We start from the raw sequence: 20,194 nt of genomic DNA on the forward strand, positions 1-20,194 counted from the left end.
TAAGTTTAAAATTAATTATCTCTAACTAATCAACTTAAATCTGAATATCTTTTGAATTTCAAATTTCAAAATTAAGTTGAGAAATTTTAGGAATTGGTTATTAAGATTCTTTAGATATTTTTTAAGTTGATATTTTTTAAAATATTAACTTAAAATGGAATATTTTCAAATTAAGTGGTCACAACTTAATTTTATATTTAATTAAATCTAATTTGAAAGATATTTAAGTTAATTTTTTAGATTTTTCTAAACAACTTAAACAAGATATTTTCGAATTTGTTCCATTATTTTCGAATTTAAATAATAATTGAAATTTAATTAAAGTTGATTTTTTATTTAAACCAACTTTAATTTGTAATTTTTCATTATTAAAATATGAAACAGATGATTAAATAAAATATATATTTTTTTTTAAATAATGAGCTTTAATCAAAAAGATATTCGATCTCCATTGTTGGTCTTACAATAGTTAAATTTTTTCAATATAACCTCGAGACGCTAGACTTCGTCCCCCTTATGGATGGTTATTCGTTGAAAACCTTTAACACCGTAAGATTTCATTTGATAAGTGTTTTGTGAGTTTTCGTCTCTATTAGACTCTCCCCTACGGTGACTACTTAGAGATAAACTCATAAAACATGAAATAATGGTGGAAGCTCATAAAGTGAGAATAACCTTGACTCTCGCCTACCGGGACAACATTGGATTCTCATTTTGATCGAATAAAAGGTTGCTAAAATGGTTTTGTTTTAGATGAGCTGACTACTCTATTCAAATAATGTTATCTTTGACTCTCGCCTACCGGGACACTGTATTTCATTATGTTGGAAACCTTGGAAAATAAACTATGTTAGATTTAGTATTTTTATAACATATGTGATTATTCGTTATTTTCTGAACTTGTGTATGAATTTGAACCAAAACCTTACTTTTGTTTTATTGATGCATTGTAGTGCCAATAACCCTCATCCCATTCCACTCCTAGTTAATATCTTAGCAAATGAACTTGAAGATATGAATAAAACTCCTGGTCAGAGTAATACTTCAAATATGCTCAAGATGAACATGAAATTCCAGAAAACAGGTAAGCTGGGAATTGTTCACTCTGAAGAGCAAATAGTTCATAACTCCATAAATCCTACTATTTCAAGCTTAGTTGAGAAGATAAGAGAAAGTGATTTCACTTCCTCAAGTTATACTTCACAACAAAATGTACCAGCAAGAACAACAATTCACAAACGAATAAGCAATGATGCTTTAGTCTTCGAATCATGTGTTTTAGAGAATGATAAATCCATTTGGATTCTTGATTCTGGGTCTACAAACCATGTAAGTTGTTCATTGCAATTGCTTGAGAAATGGAATTATTTGAAATTCGGAGAGTTGAAACTTAAGGTTGGTAATGGCGAAATGGTTTCGGTTAGAGCTAGAGGAAAAGCCAAACTCAAGTTTCAAAACAGAATTTTGGAATTAGACAATGTCTTATACATTCTAAATTTCAGTAGAAACTTGGTTTCTGTTTCATGCTTACAATTGCAACAATACAAATTAGATTTTTCGAGTTCTGGTTCTACCATTTCTCGAAATGACATTCATATTTGTGTTGCATCCATGGAACAGGGGCTTTATGTTCTTAGACCAGAAACACCATTTGCCCTACATAACGAACTTTTTAAAGTAGCTAAACCTAGAAACCACAAAAAAGCAAAAGATCGATGATGATAATGAAACATATCTATGGCATTTACGTTTGGGTCACATAGGCTATGACAGACTAAATAGGCTAACCAAAGACGGTCCATTAAAAAATATATGTTAATTATTAAATTATTAGAGTGTCTATTTTAATACTAATAGACTGCAATAATATTTTATATTAAACTAAATGATTTTAAAATTTTATGATAAATGATATTAAATTGAGATTTTTTTATATATTTTAACAGTGTTATAACCGTCACCATCAACTATCATTATGGCTATTGTCGCTGCCAATCCCCATATATTCAAGTTAGTATTGTCACGATATTTTGTATCATCTACCATACTATTTGGAGTGGCCACCACTATTAAATGGTTATATTAGAAATTTAATAAGAAAAAATTTCTAGTAATATTAATACCAACTTTAAAAGTGTTGGTTTTTTTTTTCAAATATTACTACACATAAAGTATATAACAAAATTTATACACAATACAAATAATTAGTTTGTTTATAAAAGACTAAATAATGAAGAATCAATCACTATGAGATTATTATTTATTATTATTATTATTATTTTAGAATGAGATTTTCTTTTAGTGAAATATTATGAGAATGTAATAATAATAGTAGTGTAAGTTATAAAAAGTTAAAAAGACACTATTAATTTTATTAATAAGAAATGATTTGATGATACATATATATATTATTTTCATTTTATTTTAATAATATATATTTATATATAATTGTTAAATCAAAATGAAAGATAGTTGATATATGTTTGTTTAAATTTGTATTGTTTTGAAAGTTGAAATAAGTTAATGGTATGTATACATTTATTATGTTGAAATAAGTTACTTAGGGAAAAAGTAAAAAAAAAAAATACTATATATTTATTTATATAACAATATATCATATATATTATAAGTTATTTATGCATTATATAAAAATGTAAAAGTAGATGAAATGAGGTATATGAATTAATAAATCAATTACATTATTATTACATAATTATGATTATTATAAGAAATTTAATTTAAAAATAATAAAGAAATGTACAATAATTAAGAATATGATGATTTTTAGAATAATATATAATTTTAATTATATTTTTAAATTTAAAATGTAATATATCATATATATTTTATTCTAATTATAATAATAGTAATTAAACATCCAACTTAACATACAATTACACTTTTTTCTTTAAAAGAAAAAGAAGAAAACATAATTATACAATATAAAAATTACACATAGAACAAAGTCAACATACATGATAGCCTAATTTAGCTTGAAAATTCCTCTAATTTTTTGTCGAAGATTCCCTTGTTTGTGAATGAAACTTTCTTATATACATACAAGTAAGAGGGTGATTTCTTAAAACAATGATATGACTAATAAACTAAAAACATGATGATCAATACTAAACTTCTATAAATACACTCGATACACACACATATATTTTTCTTGGGTGTGATTATTATTACTATTGTTAAACTTCTTCTTCATAGACATTGTCTTTGTGATTGAGATGATAATGTTGATGATGATTTATCTTCTCCATAGCCATGGCATTTTAATTTTTTCCTCCCATTGTTTTTGAAAATGAAAATAGAAAAAACAAAAAAAAAAAAAAAAGTTTTAAAAGATTGAAAGGGAGAGAGAGGAGTGTGAGGAGATCAAGTAGAGAATGAATTATATTTATGGAGAAACTATTGCATGAGTGTGAGATGTTATGTAGAAAAAAAGAACTTGAAAGGTAGGTAGAAAAATGAAAAGACTTTGAGCAATTGTAATAATCAAAGTGAAGTGGAAGAGTCTCTACTTGATATATATTGTGTATAATTGATCAGTTAATGTTTTTTAATTTTTATATATATATAATTATAATTACTAATATTACTATTATTATGTGTAAATATAAATTTGTGGTATTTGAGTAGTTATATAATTTTCTTGTATAATTGAATATATATATATATTATGTTGAAAGGATTTGTAATAATTATGTATACTATCACAATTATATATATATATATTCATAATAATAGGTAATAAATATATAATAATAAAATATGTTGTTGTATTCTTTTTAAAATTCATCATAATTCTACACTTTGATACCATAGTGTGGAGTAATATATTGAAATTGTTGAAGTATAAAAGAGATATAACGCTGATCTACATAGTCAAAATCAAACTCAAGATTTTCCTTAACGCTGGCCTTTCCTCTTAGCCTCTGAAGGATATGGTCTTGAGATTGACACCTACTATATAGACTTTGCTATTATATATCTTCTGGGTGATAGTTTCGGAGCTACTGATAATATTCTTATAATCTACCCTAGTGGAGAAATAGCCCAGAGAGGAGATTTAGAAAGACATATTTAGAAAGATAGCTAAGGTTTTTATTATTTTCAAACTTGATACCCTTAACAGAAATGAGAGGCCATATATATAGGCCCTCAACACACAAACTGAAATTACAACATACAGAAAACGATAAACACTCGAGTTACATCTTTCCCTAGGTAGGGAATCTCTGGTATTCCAGACTTTTTTTTTTATTTTTATTATTATTATTAACTACAAACAGACGAAATTTCTCAGATGTCCAGAGAATCTCTGTTGTCTTATTGATTCTTTGTCGCTGGTTGTCATTTTGCTGTAAGAGGGAATCCTTTCCAGTCTTGTGAGTAGTCACTAGTCAAGGCACACTAAACAATGGACTGACCTTTTCAGGAGTCACATGCCTTACTTCATTATTGACATAAAACAAACACGTCACAAACACAGGTGGGTATCTTTGCAGTGGTTTAGGAGTTTTACCAACTTTTGTTAATGGGCTCATGTGAGGGACTGAGATTCATGTAGTCTTCAGTGTCACTATCGTCCTCTTGCCACGCTGATGAAGTATTTGCTCTTTTGTTGCCACTTGTTGATGCAATGGGCTCGTTGTTGATAGGTGGAGAAATAGACAGTCCCCTACATATTTCTTCATCAAGGTCATTGAGTGAGAATGGACAGTTACAGGCAGTGTCTGGGAATTGCGAATCTTGGAAGATTGGATCATTCCAGTCAACCTCGTTTTCTTCAGCATAGTGTTTTTTATAATGATTCATATCTTCTTCTAGTCATTGGAGATACTCTGGTGGATAGTATTCCCATGGTGCGTCTTCGTCAGGTTTTGGCCAGATGGCGTCTGGAATTACCATGTTAATGGCAAATAGGTATTTTTCCAGCTGTCTTGCTTCTGAGCTACCTATCACGACGAGTATGTGTTCGCTTGACTTGTGTATTTTGACACTTGCTGTAAATGACATATCCGGATTGACATGTAGCCTGAGTAGCAAAATTGTGAAGCACCGCAATGGGTTTGCCATGTTTTCAGTAGCTGGGCAATTGAGTCCCACGGGTCTTTTGTTACGCACCTTTTCCCACTCTTGTGTAAGGAGTGTGTCCCATTCGGGCAATGTTTTGAACCATTGCAACATAGCCATTGGATGTTGGTAGGCCGGCCTGAGGTCAGGGCGTTGGATATAGCTACGAACTGATGTCTGGAGCCCTATCGTGTGGATTTCAACCGCAATAGTGTATGAACTTGCCAAGTACCAATACAGATCAGTCATCTTTTTTGGCATGAATATATTGTTTTTCATGTGTAACAGCTTGGCAAAAGGGTAGTCTGGGTAGAAGCCAAATTCTTCGGATATGATCTTTCCATAACCCCTGACGAGAGTGGAATGAACTTCCAGGGCTCTTTGAATTTCTTTAACCCTAGGGTTTTTGCTTTTGACAATGGTTTTAGCATCACTGGGAAATGTAGGGATGATAAGCGATAAGTTGGCCATGTAGATTAATGGGATTGGATTTTTTGTGCGTGAATTGATCATATTTATAATAGGTTTGCCTGGTCGAGAGAGGAAATCAGAGATCACATTTGTTTTTCCTTTGATGTGTTTGATTTCAAACGTGTAGCGTGAGAACCACGTGGCTAACCTTAGCAGTTGAGCATTGACTGCCTTGTTCTGTTTGAACGTGAGCTTCCCTTGAAATGCGGCAAAGTCTGTTTCTACTAGAAAATGGTGTCTGATGAGGTGGAACTCGAACTTTGTGATGGTCATTTTTACTGCTATTATTTCTTTAAGTGTGGAATGGTAGTGCAGTTGAGAATCTTTGAAGGCCCCGCTCTTATAACCGCACACCTTGCGTTTGCCACGATCATCTTCTTCCAGTAGAACTGCTCCCCAATGTTTGTCGCTTGCGTCTGTTTGTAAGATTCTTTTTCCGTCAGAGGGAATCTGAAGTGGGGGTAGGCCTTGCATTATCTCTTTCAGTTTTTTGATGGCATCTGTCTGTTCTTTTCCCCAGGGCGAAGATCCTTTGTTGAGCAAATTTTGCAATGGGCTTGTGATTTTGGACAAGTGAGGTACAAAATCTCTCAGGTAATTTACGATTCCAAGAAATTGTTGGGTCTGGGTTTTTGTGAGGTTTTCATTTGGGAATTTTAACAGCTCTTGAGCTATGTGTGCTTGGGCCTCATATTTTCCATTGTGAAGCTTCATCCCAAGGAATTCAATGTCTGGTTGACCAATAACCATCTTTTTCTTAGAAAGCATGATACCATATTTTTCTGTGATATCTGCAAATTGGGCCAGTAGGATTGCATGGGCCTTGTCGTCGGGTGAGAACAATAGTATATCGTCGATGTAGATTAGGGCTTGGTTGATGATTGGATTGTAGATTTTAGTCATGGCCTTTTGGAAAAGGGATGGCGCAGTTTTGAGACCAAAGGGCATTACTGTCCATTGAAAATGATGATTTGGGATGCAAAATGCCGTCTTGGATCTATCTTCTTTTTTGATGCCTAGTTGCCAAAATCCCGCCTTTAGGTCAAATTTGGAAAATATCTTCGCTTTAGAGATGCTAGAGAACAAGGAATTTCTGTTTGGGAGAGGAAATTTATCATCTGCCAAAAAATGGTTCAATGGTTGGTAATTGATTACCAACCTTTGTTTTCCTCTAGTTTGCTCTGCCCTGTTGTTGACGTAAAAGGCATGGCATGCCCATGGCGAGTCAGTGTCTTCGATTAGTCCTTGTGATTGCAATTGCTTGCATTCTTCACTGGCCATTTTTTGATGTTCAGGATTCATTCCGGGGTGGCTTGCTTTTGTCGGATTGACATCTTCATTTTGTTTGAATGGGAGAGCGATGTAAAATTCTTCATTTTTCCATAATGGGTGATTGCATTTTGTTGAGAATTCATTTTTCCATAATGACTACACCTTCAGATATTATTGAGTCTTCCAACCAACTCTCCACTCATACCACCCCAGTTTCCATGCCTCTTACAGCTAGCCCATCTTTACGACGATCTTCTGCGAGCAAACTTGATGCTCTATATGAAGTCTCATATCTTTCTGATGATGGGAAAGTCATCCTATCCGACCTTCCTTTAATAAACCCATATCAAGCTTTCTCCAAACCCCAAAGCCTTTTTACACGATCGATAAAAACCCTCATTAAACAAAAACCTAAAACAGTCAAAGAATATGTCCAATCGACCAAATTTGACCAATGCAACCTCCCAGCAACAGAGCAAGAACAGTTAGTTACTCTCCAAATCCCTCCTGAATTTCCACAACAATGGATAGACCAAGGTCTAACTCATATCCATTTCGGAGCAGTAAGACTTGCCCTAACCCATCACGGAAGAAAAGGCTTACTAGTTTGTGCAAGAATAACATTGCTTGACACGAGAATGAGGAAGTTCCAGCATGCCTCCATCGGCACTCTAGAAGCAACACTCAATGCAGGCACAGTCATTGTCACATTCTACCCCAATTTCTGCATGTCCTTACGGGATAAACGGTTGCTAGATGCCTTGAAAGTTCAGCTGCAAATTGTAGGCATAGACCAAGATCCTGATTCCCTAGGATCCACATTACACTATCAAATGGCTTACAGAATGCAAAATCATGCCATTGACATCTCAATTCCGGGAAGTTCAGATGCGTTGATGATAACTGTCGATACAAACCATGTACCAACATGCATTCACATTCCTCGCCAGATCACAACAGAAGAACTCCAACAAATACTTCCAGCCTCATGGATCACCAACTACGAAAAGACCCAAAAGCCACTACCATCAGTTCACTCAGCAGATCCCGTGTTCAAGTCCAAAAAGGATGGTTCAATCGAAATATCCTTCCCAAAGAATGAAACAACTCCAAGAGTTTTCTCAACTCAATACATGATGTCGACTATCATCCCTGAAGCCGCAGAAATATCATCCTTCAATAAAAATGGTTCCCCTATATATGCCTTTAAATCAACTTCAGGGCACATATACTGGGACATTTGCCACTGTTCTGATTGTACAACATCCAATGAACAAGAAGAAGCACCCAAAAAGAAAAGCGCCGGAAAGAAGTTAAAAGAAAATTGGGAAAATGGCCAAAAAGATATTGGCCCACTCGGTGAACCCTCAGGAAAATTTGACTACCTAGTCAAATATTCCTCCAAACCAATTCTTCACGAGGAAATTCAGCCAACAGGATGGGAATGCGATGATGATGAGCACAAGCCATTACTCCCGTGCTATAAACCAAAAAAGTCCAGACCACATCTCTTCATGCTCAAAGGTAGCAAAGACAAATTCCCACTCCCATGCAGCTTTATGGACGAGACTGGGAAAATCACTCACCAGCCAAAAGTTCTTAACCCAAACATCCGAGAAGCTGATGGTACCCTAAAGAAGATTACCCCGAGTGAAGCCGGTCCTCAGGCGGCAAACAGAGAATATGCTGGCCCAAAACAAAACCCTCCAACAGATAGACGAGAAACTATCTACGGTTACCCACAAAGTTATTCAGATCAACGAAGTATTTTCAAAAGCCGACACCGTCATGACCAGACTTGTCTACAAAATTTCTCAAGTACATGAGGAACTACTACAGATGGCCAAATCTAAGCAAGTTCCCCAAGAAATTTTTCTTGCAAAGGAAGCAGAGCTAAAGGGTCTAAAAAGCCAGTACGTCTCCATGCAAACTCAATCTAAAGACGGACTACCTCTTCCTGCAGGTCTAGACTCCACACCATGGATGTTCTCAACATTACCGAAATCAGCTCAGCCGTTAGCATCTCCCCCAAAAATGGGAGACCAAATTCTTCGTCTAAAACGAATCCTAGATGAAGAAGACCAACTTAAACGAAAAAAGAAACAAGACAATCTAGGCCAATGCAGTACTCAACTCATGGTTGGGAATAGAAACGACATCACCGACATCATTCATCAGCACTGTCTGAATAATCTTCCACAGATCAACCTCAACGAGGAAATAAGCAGTGATGATGAAAGTTCAGACGACGACGAGATATCATCATCACCCAGCCAATCCGATGATTGGGAAACCGATGACCAAAGTAGCAGTGATGAGGAAGCAATTCCACCGCAATTCATGACTAACAACCATACAACTGTAGCCTCGGGAGTTGAACGAGAACAAAATTTTGACCCTACAGAACCAATAATAGAAGAAGAAGTGTCTTCAGAAGAGCGACATAAATCCACTAAACATTAATTTAGTGGAAAGCCCAACACATTCATGCTTGATGATCTTCCCCCAAATCAATGGAGATCTCGCTTTCAAGAATTCAGAGCATGGACCCTTCTAGAAGCACAGAAACCAAGGGCAGAGATACGAGATATATTGCTACAATTAGTATCAAGATTCACTGGGATCTTACAAGATTGGTGGCAAAGCCTTGGAGAATATAGACAGCTTCAATTTTTACAAGCAGATTCCATTGAAGCAGCACTAAACCACTTGTACGTCGAATTTAGTGGTCAAGACTCCCAAGTGGTCGAACGTTTCCGAGCCAATTTTAAATATGGATATTTATTATTTAATATTAAATAGATATAAATTTAAATAACTAATAAAATGATAAAATAGAATTAAAAAAATATTACAACTATGTATAGTGAATTTTTTCTGAAAAATTATTATTATTGTTTTGACTTTGGTATATATTTTTATTAAAAAATTTGTGTTTAATTAACTCATTATTTGATTTATTTTATATACATTTAACAATAACTTTAAATATAAGTCATCACTACAAATGAGATACGATGATGATAACGGTTTTAAATTATCAACTTAGTTTTATATTTTTATATGTAAAAATATATTATATATATATAAATTTATATATTTTTTTGATTAAATATAAATTTATATCTTACCTAATATATAAAATGCCAATCTAACAGTTTTTGTTGTGCACTTAACAGAATATACCAAAAATTTTAACAGAATATACCAAAAAAACAGTTAACTTTAACAGACACCTATTCAATTCATAAGTAAACCAATTTTATTTACAAAAAATTATACAGACCAAGACAACCTTTCGTCATTTGCACAAGCACCAATTCATTCACACAACTCATAAATCATAAATAAAACAAATTGTGACTCTTCAAAAAGTTGCAAAAAAATACATTAATTAATAGTATAAATAATGTTTCATAATCATAATTCAGGATAGTTGGAATCGTTTCTTAAACAATACGATTTTGAAAATTGATCAGCCCCTGGCAATGATCAAGATGTTGTGCCATTTAGAATAGAAGAAGAAGAAAAGAAAATATTAGAAGAACCCTTTAGAACCCTAGCTGCCATTAGAAGATAAAAAGAAGAAACTTGAAATAACCCTTGAAATCCCTATTGGTGTCTTTCTTGTTAGAGTAGAAGAGAAAATATTGAATATTGTTAGAAAACCCTAAGCCTAAATGTTGTGGCTGCTGCCGTTAGGTTGAAGAAGAAGTGTTTTGAAAAGATTTAAATTTTTAGAGAGGGAAGTAGTGTGGCTGCCGTAGCTTTTGTGTGTTAGGGTTAGAATATTACCTTATATATATCTAGGGTTAAGTAATTAGGGTTTTTGTGTCTACTTGGGCTGATCTTGTGAGAAAAGAGTCTTTGACTCTTGTTGGGCTGAAAGTTCTTTGGGCCAATCCAATTAAAGAGAGTAAAGAATTAAAGATATGCCCATTCTTATTTTCATTTTTTCACTTTTGACATGCAACAAAAAATACACAGCACAAGCACTTTTGCTACAAAAATAGAGTTGATGGCATCATAACACCAAGTAAGAAAACATTTATGTCGTTGGATTTTATTAAAGTATAATCAATTGATAGAATTACATCCTCCTCTTGCTATATCAATTTTTTTAAAATTATTAAATAGTGAGACACCACATTAAAATTTTACTTGAGAATAGCTTCACACTTGTATAGATTTAGCGTTTAACACAACAATTGTTCGGTGTACAGTATACTACAGTATTTACATTATGTAACATAAAATCTATCCGAGTAAGTAAACCATGGATTTATAAAACAATATCACTAGAGTTTAGTCTACATAACCTACAAATAACTTTAATCTATATAAGGTTTCAATCGAATCTCACACCTTCTGGCATTTGTGCAAACAAAATAAGATTGACTAAATCATACGAATATGCATAGCTCGACCTTCTTCGCTATATCAACTTTTAAAATTTATTTTTTAAGAGAAGACTAAATGTATTGAAAATATTTTCAATAAATTATTGTAAGCTAAGTACTAGACACTACAAATTTACACTGATTAAAAGAAAATGAAGACTCAAAAGTACAAAAATTTCAATGCGTACTATATTAAAAGAAGCAAAATAAGAGGAAGTTGCTAAATCTTCATCTTAAATTATAAATTACATATAACTAATATTTTAAAAAATAAAATAACAAACTTATCTTATGGTGTAATAGTTTTAATTGATTAAACCTCTTATATTATCAAATATGTAGTAAAAGTTATAAATGAGACTTTTGTTTAAACATCATATTATTAAATCAAAGTTTTTAAATTAAAAAAATTAACAAAAAAAAAAACATCTAACGTGCTTTGCACGTAGTTGCCTTCTAGTATTATTAAATGTATTAATAAATAAAAAAATTGTGATATTATGCCAATCTTTTTCTTGAAAAAATCAAACTAATTTGAATTATTTTGCCACTCTATAATCATTTCTAATAACCATATTTATTCTCTCTTTTATTATTTATTATTATTTTTTATTTTTTTTAATAAATTTATAAATATTTATCTATTTAAATAAATATATCAATAATTAAATTAAAAAAATATATATAATTTATTTATTTCTCTTTTTAACGTTTATTTATTTATTTTAGTTGTATACAATTATGCTCGAAAATTACTTTGAGAATCGAGATATGTTTAGTAATCCATCATCATGCCAAAATACTTAGAAATATGCAAGTCAGAAGTTTATAATAAAATCATTTACTTATGTATGAAAAGTTATTAGTAGTTAATTAACTCAAGTATATGATTTGTTTTATGTACAGAGAATTTTTTTTTTTTTGATTAATAATGACAAAACTACAAATAAGATACGATGATAACAATCACTTTGAATGTAGTGGCGATTACAAGTGAGATACGGTGATAACATCGACTTAAACTTTCAAACAATTTTAAAGTTGTATAATTAATTTTCTATAAAAATTTTCAATTGTGTTTTTAGATCTCTATTTTGTGTGAGGATTTTCCAACCTCTATTTTTTTTATTTTATTATAACGTTTGAAGATATCTCTTTGTTACTTTCTTTTATAGATAAGAAATTGTATGATGAATTTTTTTTTTACAATATTTATTTATTTTTTTTATATAAAAAATATAAAAAATTTTAGTAGAATAGTTACTCATCTTATTAAAAAAATATATCAAATTTAATATATTTTTATAACTTAATTATATATAAAAAAATATAATCGCATGGGAAGCCCAATTTATTTTTTAGTTAATTAATATTTATAAAACTAATAAAAAAAAATTAAAGAAGAGAGTTCTCCTTCATGTATTGTAAAATATATAAGATTTTAGGAAAATTTTATAATGCACCCTCTTAAAATGGATACATTGATGCACCCTTGTCTGTTTTACCACCCGAAATAATTTTTTAGTGAAATTTTTTCTCATGGTCATGCACGTTATAGTTATTTAAGACATCCTGCAATATTTTATGAAATTTGGAAAAGTTTAACATGCCGAAAAATACATCAAACAGTGTGTTGCACGCGTGACTATTTTATTTTATACGCGTGTAAAATAAACTGTTTGAACATTGTTTTCAATATTGTAAATTATTTCAAATTTCTCAAAATTTTGTAAGTTATCTTAAATAGCTATAACATATATGAATATATAAAAAAAATTAAATTAAAATTTTTTTTAGATGCCGAAACAAGTCAAGGTGCATTGTAAAATTTATTGTTGTAAAACAAGTCAAGATTGTATTAGACAGCCTAGAACCATGTTTTAATTTGATAATTTATTGTTGTATTTTTAAAAACAAGCGTATCAGAGAAGCTTTTGAATAGTGTACAAAACAAGTTTATAAAAAGTAAAAGTAAATGTCTTCCTTACGTGGGTCACCCACAGACACAACATTATTTATATTTAATTCCTCAAATATTTCCCTCCAATTTTTGGAGACTCTTGTCTTTTTATTTGTTCCTTTCCCTCTAAAACTTTCGAACTTTAAAAATTCAAAGACAGAAACAACACCAACTCAATTCCTATTTATTCCATCTCATCTCTTCCTCTCTTTTAACCACTCAGATCAGTTGTCTATGGCTTCTTCCTTCAACCCTTCCTCTACTTTGAAAAACGACCATGTCGTCTCCGGTGAAGTCCACGTCATTATGGGTCCCATGTTCGCTGGAAAGACCACTTCTCTTCTTCGTCGTGTTAAGTCCGAAAGCAACAACGGCAGGTACCTTCATTCTGCTCAATTTTTCTTTATCTGTTTTCTTTGAAGATTTTCATTGTCTAACACTTGAAAGATCATGAGTAGGACTGTTGCAATGATTAAATCAAGCAAGGATACAAGATACGCCGTTGATTCGGTTGTGACCCACGACGGAGTGAAATTCCCATGTTGGGTCCTTCCTGATCTCTCATCTTTCAGACAAAACTTTGGGGAGGATGCTTACCAGAAAGTAAATTTGACTCTTTCTTCCTTAATCTTTAATGGGTTGTTCATTTGACTTTTTGAAAGAAGAAAATAATTAATTGTCTCTTTCTCTTTTAATATTGTGTATTTATATTTACAGTTGGATGTAATTGGTATCGACGAGGCTCAATTCTTCGACGATCTCTACGATTTCTGTAGCCAGGTTGCTGATCATGATGGAAAGACCATAATTCTTGCTGGCCTTGATGGTGATTACCTAAGGTACTGTTTGGATAAACAAAAATGAAAATAATTCAAGTCTTTAGTTGGTTTAGTTTAGTATTCTTATGTTGAATTTCACTTACCCTTATGGTAGGAGGAGTTTTGGGTCGGTTCTAGATGTGATTCCGCTTGCTGATACTGTCACCAAGTTGACAGCACGCTGTGAAATGTGTGGCAAGAGGGCCTTTTTTACTCTGAGGAAGACAGGTGACACACAGACCGAACTCATTGGTGGCGCTAATCTCTATATGCCGGTCTGTCGCCTCCACTACGTCACTGGCCAAGTGGTTGTTGATACTGCGAGAAGTGTTATTGAGTCATCTCATAAGATCAAGAATGAAATTTCTACTGAGGCAGCCCCCACCAGTTGTTTAGTTAGTAACTTGGAATGCATACTTTTGCAGTCTTAATATAATGACTGCTTGTTTTGGCTGGCCTTACTGTGTGTCTTAATATGTTCTATTTGTATTTGTCTTTTTCGTTTTAGTTTATTATGTTACATGGAGCTCATTGGACTTTCCATGACTCCATTATATATGAATGCTGCTTGATTTGATGTAATTTTCATGTATAGAACCAATGGAATATGGTTTCAGAAGATATTTGTTTATGGGCAATTTTTATTCATAGTATGAGTAAAGTTTAGAAACAGAGTTATACATGTACACAAAACTTATTGAATCAAGTTACTTTACAAGTACTCTTGTAATGATGAAAATTTGTCGATTTTCTAGTTTCATACATCTCTTTCTCTTACTCACAGTGGTTTGGACCGTAGGCTAGAGGTGCCTGGCTTTCGCTTTGTTTTTCTGCTGCTAAACAAGGTTAAGCGGCGAATGATCTTAAGTAGTCTACTAGCATACTTCCTTTGTGAAGCAAAATTCACAGACCCAATGCAGCTTGTCACTTGTCCAAGTGGATTAATCTTTTTGCTTAACGATCTATTATCTTTGCCAAATGGTTTCAAACTCTGTTGCTTGGTGGAGCTTGGTTCTGAAGTTCCCTTTGAAATGTTTTGCCACTGAAGGCTTCTCTTCAATGACATGAGTTCTTGTTCAAGATTCTGAATTCTGAAGCTTGTTGATTCAAACTCCACCCTTGAGAGCTCTGGACCGGCAGCGTCTTTTTGCAACAAGAGGCTCAAGGGTCTACTAGTAGGCTCTGCTCCTTCTGTAAATGGGCTATCACCAGGATGCAAGCTCCTGGAATATTGACACCTAGAGCTAGAGAGGCTACCGGAGTACTCTCCACAATGCGCGTATCGAAATGAGTCTGAACATTCCTTAAAAGCTTGGTGTGTGTTGAGTTGCTGCACAAAAAGTGCCTGAACTATTAAGCGCAGTGGCATCAATTCATTTTGAACTGCTTCAATGCAAGCCTCTTGTGATAACTTCTGGCAACTGAGGTATTTGCATACTGCAGCTTTCTCATCTTGGGACACGTTTGGATGTGCCTGAAAAACATTTGCAGCATAATTTCAGATTAAGGCTACTGATTCTAGTTCAGTTCACTCTCAGGACTGAGGGGTCAAATATTGTTTTTAACATCCTATTTTCAAGTATCTGACTCGATTATCTATAATTCATCTTCAAATTTGAATAAAATGTTGGAATTTAAATAGAGCTTACCAGCAAGAAGGTGTTCGTTGCCCTATAGAGTTGATCATGGTTTTGTCTGTGAAGTATTGGAACTCTTTCAATGAGTTCCATGAATCTTTTAGGCCTCAGGTCAGGGTCTGAAGCTATGTATAGTGAGATATATGAGTCCCATAGGTCTGCAACGATTGAGTTGCTTGCTGAGGGAGTATGATCTGAGTCCGAGTTTAACAAAACATATCTAGAAATTATGTTCTCCATTGTAACCAACTCCATACTAGAAGAAATTGGCTCTTTCCCACTATGCGGAACCAAAAAATCTTCCACTTGGGCAAAACGCAACAACGATACAATTTTCTCTTGCAACTTAGCTTTACTATCATCTTTCAAACCAACTTCAAGGGATCTAGAAAGTAAGGCAAAGTAAAACCCAACTGGGATAGCTCTACTGGCCTTCTCCCTCAAACGCAGTAACTCAAGAATACCTTGTAATATTACTGAAACTCTGTGATTCATATTGTTATCCACAAACTTTTCACCAGAGTTCTTGGAGAGAACCCATTTGTTTGCATAGAAAACAATGATGGGGCTAACATATCTTTCCTTCATGCCTTGTCTTCTCAAAGACCCAATAATCCTTTTGAAGAATCCGAATTGGAGAGCAATAAGATCTTTGATCCAGAGCTCTTGACCAACAATTTCCTTCATTGTTTCACAGCTCCAGCTTCGCTTGGCAAGTGTCTCCAGTGTGACTACTGGTTGGTCCCTTCTCCTTTCTGGATCAAGAATCTCCATACAAGCCATGAAAGCTAGTGATTCAATGCAGCGGCTCACAATCAGAAGCTCCTCAGACCAGGGAAGCAAAGTTTGACACTTTTGGAGGACTATTAGTGTGTCATCCCAACTCTGCAGTACAACTTGGTTCATATAGAGATCAAAGCGTTCACAGAGGTTTCCATGACAGTATTCTTCAGTCATTTCGAGAAACTCAGCCGCGCAACGAAGGGCTGCCACATTAAAAGGGTCAACCAATGTGGATGAGCCATAGATGAAGAGTGCAATCATCTCAAAGCTACCTGGCCCTCCGGGGAAGTCTTCAGGTAGCTCAATTTCAGTTGATTCATTCAATATTTTCTTGAAGTATCCACTTTTTGAGTACAACGGATGCTGCAAAAATCAATAAACAAATAAAAGACTTAAGGATTAAGCTAATTCTTGTGATTTGGTTGAACACAAATCTTGGACTGAATTTAAACAGCACAAAGAATCTAACCTTGTGAAGGTTGAAGATCTTGTCACCAACTCGAACGCGAACCGTGACAGGCAAGCCAGTCTCTTGGCTCCTGAGAACACAAGATTCAACAAAAGCATGATATCAGAAGAATAAAAATGAAAGAAAAGAATAGTAGACAAAACAAGTAAAAATGGAATCCATTAGTATAATTGTAAGCATCTGACCATGAAATGACTCTAATTTTGAGCAAGGCCCCAACGTTTGGGGAAGAGAAAGGACTTAAAGAGAGTGAAGTGTGTTTGGAGCTGGCAATTTCCATTACTAGGCAAAGACCATGAAATGTATTTCAGTTGAGAGTTTTTTTTGGGTGTGGGAGTGGGATTAGATGTTGGGAGCATTAATAAATCCTATAAGAGAAGACTGCGCATTAACTAGAGTCGTTGGATTAAGAAAAACCAGGGGAAATAAATACAAGGCAAGAGAAAGCAGAGGTGGTTTGGTTTATTAAGTCAGTTTGTACTCTAGTCCACACACATTCGTGCAATTTTTCATGCATATTTCTTTATTTTTTTTGGTCAAAGTCAAATGCACACGAGTGAACTTCCAATTTTTAAGGCTTCAGAAAAGGTTCTCGAGTGATGAGAAGTTGAATTCTTGGTGCAACCACTTGGCCTCGGCCAGTAGAATAGAACATGGTAAAAAGTATAATAATAATACTAATGTGCAAAAGTATATGAAATCATGTAAAAGAAGAGAGATATTAATTTTAAGGTACAATAAGTTGTGTTAGTGAAATTATTGTTTTGGTTGAATTTGTGAGTTGAGGATGAAGGCGGTGGAGTAAGTGAAGGGGAGTTAGATCAGATCTCAAGAAGAAAAATGAATTGGGAAAGAGGAAAAGTAAAAAGATGAAAATGAGATATGATATTCCAAAGGAGAAGATGAAGTGCGGGCTAAGCTTTTGTTTTTGTTTTAGTGTTGCTAAAATCAAATAATAATAATAGCAGCAGGCACGGCACGATTTCTCAAAATTTGGATGCTTTGATTGAAGGATTCTTCTGCTTTGCCATCAATTCTCAATCCCCATACTATTATATTATTATTATTATTGTCATTAAAAATAACGTAAACCTAACTGCCTCTTCGCTGTTTCTATTATGTAGAATAAATCTATCCAATTACCACAATAGTAATAGTGCTGTAAATATAACTCAGGTATCAGATTCATTGAGATGGCATGAAACATGAATGAGCAATGCCCGACAAAATAAATAAGGGCGGGCTCGAGCATGTCAATATGATATAAAAAATAGACTTAAAATTATAACATGATAAATGTGAATGCTGTTGATAAGTACACAAGTATACACATATTTATATTTTAATTAGTTCACCTCATATTAATATTTAAAAAAAAAATTATAAAAAAATAATTTTATTTTTATTTTTTTCTTTTACTTTTTTTTTTGGAACGATCCAACCCCTTCTTCCTCTCTTCTTTTTCTTCTCCTTCTTCTTTTTCCTTCTTCTTCTTCCTCATTCCTTTCTCATGAGTTTCTTCTCCCCCACTTGCCCTCATTATGCTCTCTCTCTCTCTCTCTCTCTCTCTCTCTCTCTCTCTCTCTCTCTCTCTCTCTCTCTCTCTCTCTCTCTCTCTCTCTCTCTCTCTCTCTCTCTCTCTCTCAAACAGATCTATGATTCTTCTGTAAACGATGCCCCAGACCCCCGAGATTAGATTCGTCCGCCGTCGATACCCTAGACCCCAAAAAACCCTTCTCCCTCTCATGATTGCCCCTCTCAACCTCACTGCTCTCTCTCTCTCTTGCCACTACAACAATAATGGTTTATACCAACGCCACTATTACCAACGCCAAAAAGTCCTCATTAAAAATGGTACTATCAATAACGACACTTACCTGTCGTTGGGACAACTATTATTATTTTTTTTTTAAAAAAAAAAATTTATCATCAATAACGACATTGTCGTTGGGAAAGGTTTTGATTATTTTTGAAAAATGGCCGTTTTAAAAGGCGGTAAATTTCCCTCCTATTTCAGCTCCCAACGACATTGTCGTTGGTGACAGACTGACACGTTGCAGTGATCAGTCTGCCACCAACGACAATGTCGTTGGTGTATGTCGTTGGGAACTTCGGTGTATATAAAGAAAAATTACAGTGAGCCTTCTTCATTTCTCAGCCAAAACTAAAAACCCTAACCCATTTTTCAGCCAAAAATTCCTCTCTATTCAGCCAGCCCCTTCAAAACTCAAAAAACCCTAACCCATTCAACCCTCCGCCTGAAGCTACGTCCGGCCACCACCATCGTCCACCTGAAGTCGCGCGTCAGCTCAGCCCAACACCGGGTCTCTCCTCCGCCTGAACCTCCGTCAGCCCACCACCGGCGGCGATTTTTGAGGTATACCCTCATTTGTAATATGTATATATACTGTTTTATATTTATATATGTATTTATAAATACGTAGATAAATTTTCTTGTTTAGATGTTTGTAATATTTATTTTAGATATATGTTTAAATATATATGTATTTGAGTTATATGTATGCGTTTTTAATAATGTATGTATTGTTTTAAGTGATTGTAATTTTTTTTTCTTTTTAATATAGATGTGTATAATCTGAAAGTAGTATGTGTGTTTGTATTTGTTTTTTTTTTTTGTTATTTTTTGTATTGTAATAAATTTTTGATTTACTTTGAAAATTTGTAATATTTAAAAATGTGTAATGTATTTTAAAGTTGTTAAGATTGTATAAATCAGGTTTAAAATTTTTTGGGTATAGTGTAAAATATAAATGTTATGCTGTCCAATTTTTTTAAAAAATTTCATATAGTAAAAAAAATTAGGTTAATTTAATAAATTAGTAATTTTTTTATAAAAAATATTAAAGTGGTATTTAAAAAGAAAAATTATAAGTTAATAATTATTTATAAAAACTAATGAAATTAATGTTAAAATTAAGTAATTTAAGTATATCAAATTTGTATTTTGTTTAAAAAATAATAATAAATAAATAAATATTTAATAAATAATTTTTATTTTTTTTTAATCAATAAATAACTTTTATTAGTTGAGAATAGATAATTAATAATTGAATAAGTAATGAATTTAACATTGAATAAATTCTTACAATAAAAAATATTAAGAAATAATTATATTAATAAAAAATATAATATTTTATTAAATAAAAATAATTTAAATAAAAGAATTTCGATAAAATTTTGAGGTAAATAAATTTTGTTATTTTAATAATTTATAATAAGTTAATAGTTTCTTATAAAACTAGTAACAAGTTATTTTTTAAATGGATAATTATTTAAATTAA

At 33.0% G+C, this 20,194-nt stretch overlaps 2 protein-coding genes across 2 annotated transcripts; one reads left to right on the forward strand and one right to left on the reverse strand.

Moving 5' to 3' along the window:
- Positions 1 to 13,207: 13,207 nt before the first annotated feature.
- On the forward strand, positions 13,208 to 14,633 carry LOC115701378 (thymidine kinase a). The gene is made up of 4 exons (XM_030629159.2): positions 13,208 to 13,562; positions 13,644 to 13,788; positions 13,903 to 14,024; positions 14,119 to 14,633. Exons 1-4 carry the CDS (start codon positions 13,420 to 13,422, stop codon positions 14,432 to 14,434), a joined length of 726 nt encoding a protein of 241 aa, XP_030485019.1. The 5' UTR covers positions 13,208 to 13,419; the 3' UTR covers positions 14,435 to 14,633.
- Positions 14,165 to 18,064, reverse strand: LOC115701377 (BTB/POZ domain-containing protein At5g48130). The gene is made up of 4 exons (XM_030629158.2): positions 17,078 to 18,064; positions 16,893 to 16,962; positions 15,653 to 16,786; positions 14,165 to 15,477 (listed from the first exon to the last, which is right to left on the reverse strand). Exons 1-4 carry the CDS (start codon positions 17,170 to 17,172, stop codon positions 14,782 to 14,784), a joined length of 1,995 nt encoding a protein of 664 aa, XP_030485018.2. The 5' UTR covers positions 17,173 to 18,064; the 3' UTR covers positions 14,165 to 14,781.
- Positions 18,065 to 20,194: the final 2,130 nt, after the last annotated feature.

Source organism: Cannabis sativa, chromosome 8, assembly GCF_029168945.1.
Source record: "Cannabis sativa cultivar Pink pepper isolate KNU-18-1 chromosome 8, ASM2916894v1, whole genome shotgun sequence".
Classification (NCBI taxonomy): Eukaryota; Viridiplantae; Streptophyta; class Magnoliopsida; order Rosales; family Cannabaceae; genus Cannabis; species Cannabis sativa.

Coding starts and splice junctions, on each gene's coding strand:
- LOC115701378 (XM_030629159.2), top strand. CDS start 13,420: ATGGCTTCTTCCTTCAACCCTTCCTCTACTTTGAAAAACGACCATGTC. Junction 13,563..13,643: donor TCCGAAAGCAACAACGGCAG/GTACCTTCATTC, acceptor GATCATGAGTAG/GACTGTTGCAATGATTAAAT. Junction 14,025..14,118: donor CTTGATGGTGATTACCTAAG/GTACTGTTTGGA, acceptor CCCTTATGGTAG/GAGGAGTTTTGGGTCGGTTC.
- LOC115701377 (XM_030629158.2), bottom strand. CDS start 17,172: ATGGAAATTGCCAGCTCCAAACACACTTCACTCTCTTTAAGTCCTTTC. Junction 16,963..17,077: donor AAAATTAGAGTCATTTCATG/GTCAGATGCTTA, acceptor TTGTGTTCTCAG/GAGCCAAGAGACTGGCTTGC. Junction 15,478..15,652: donor CAACGAACACCTTCTTGCTG/GTAAGCTCTATT, acceptor AATGTTTTTCAG/GCACATCCAAACGTGTCCCA.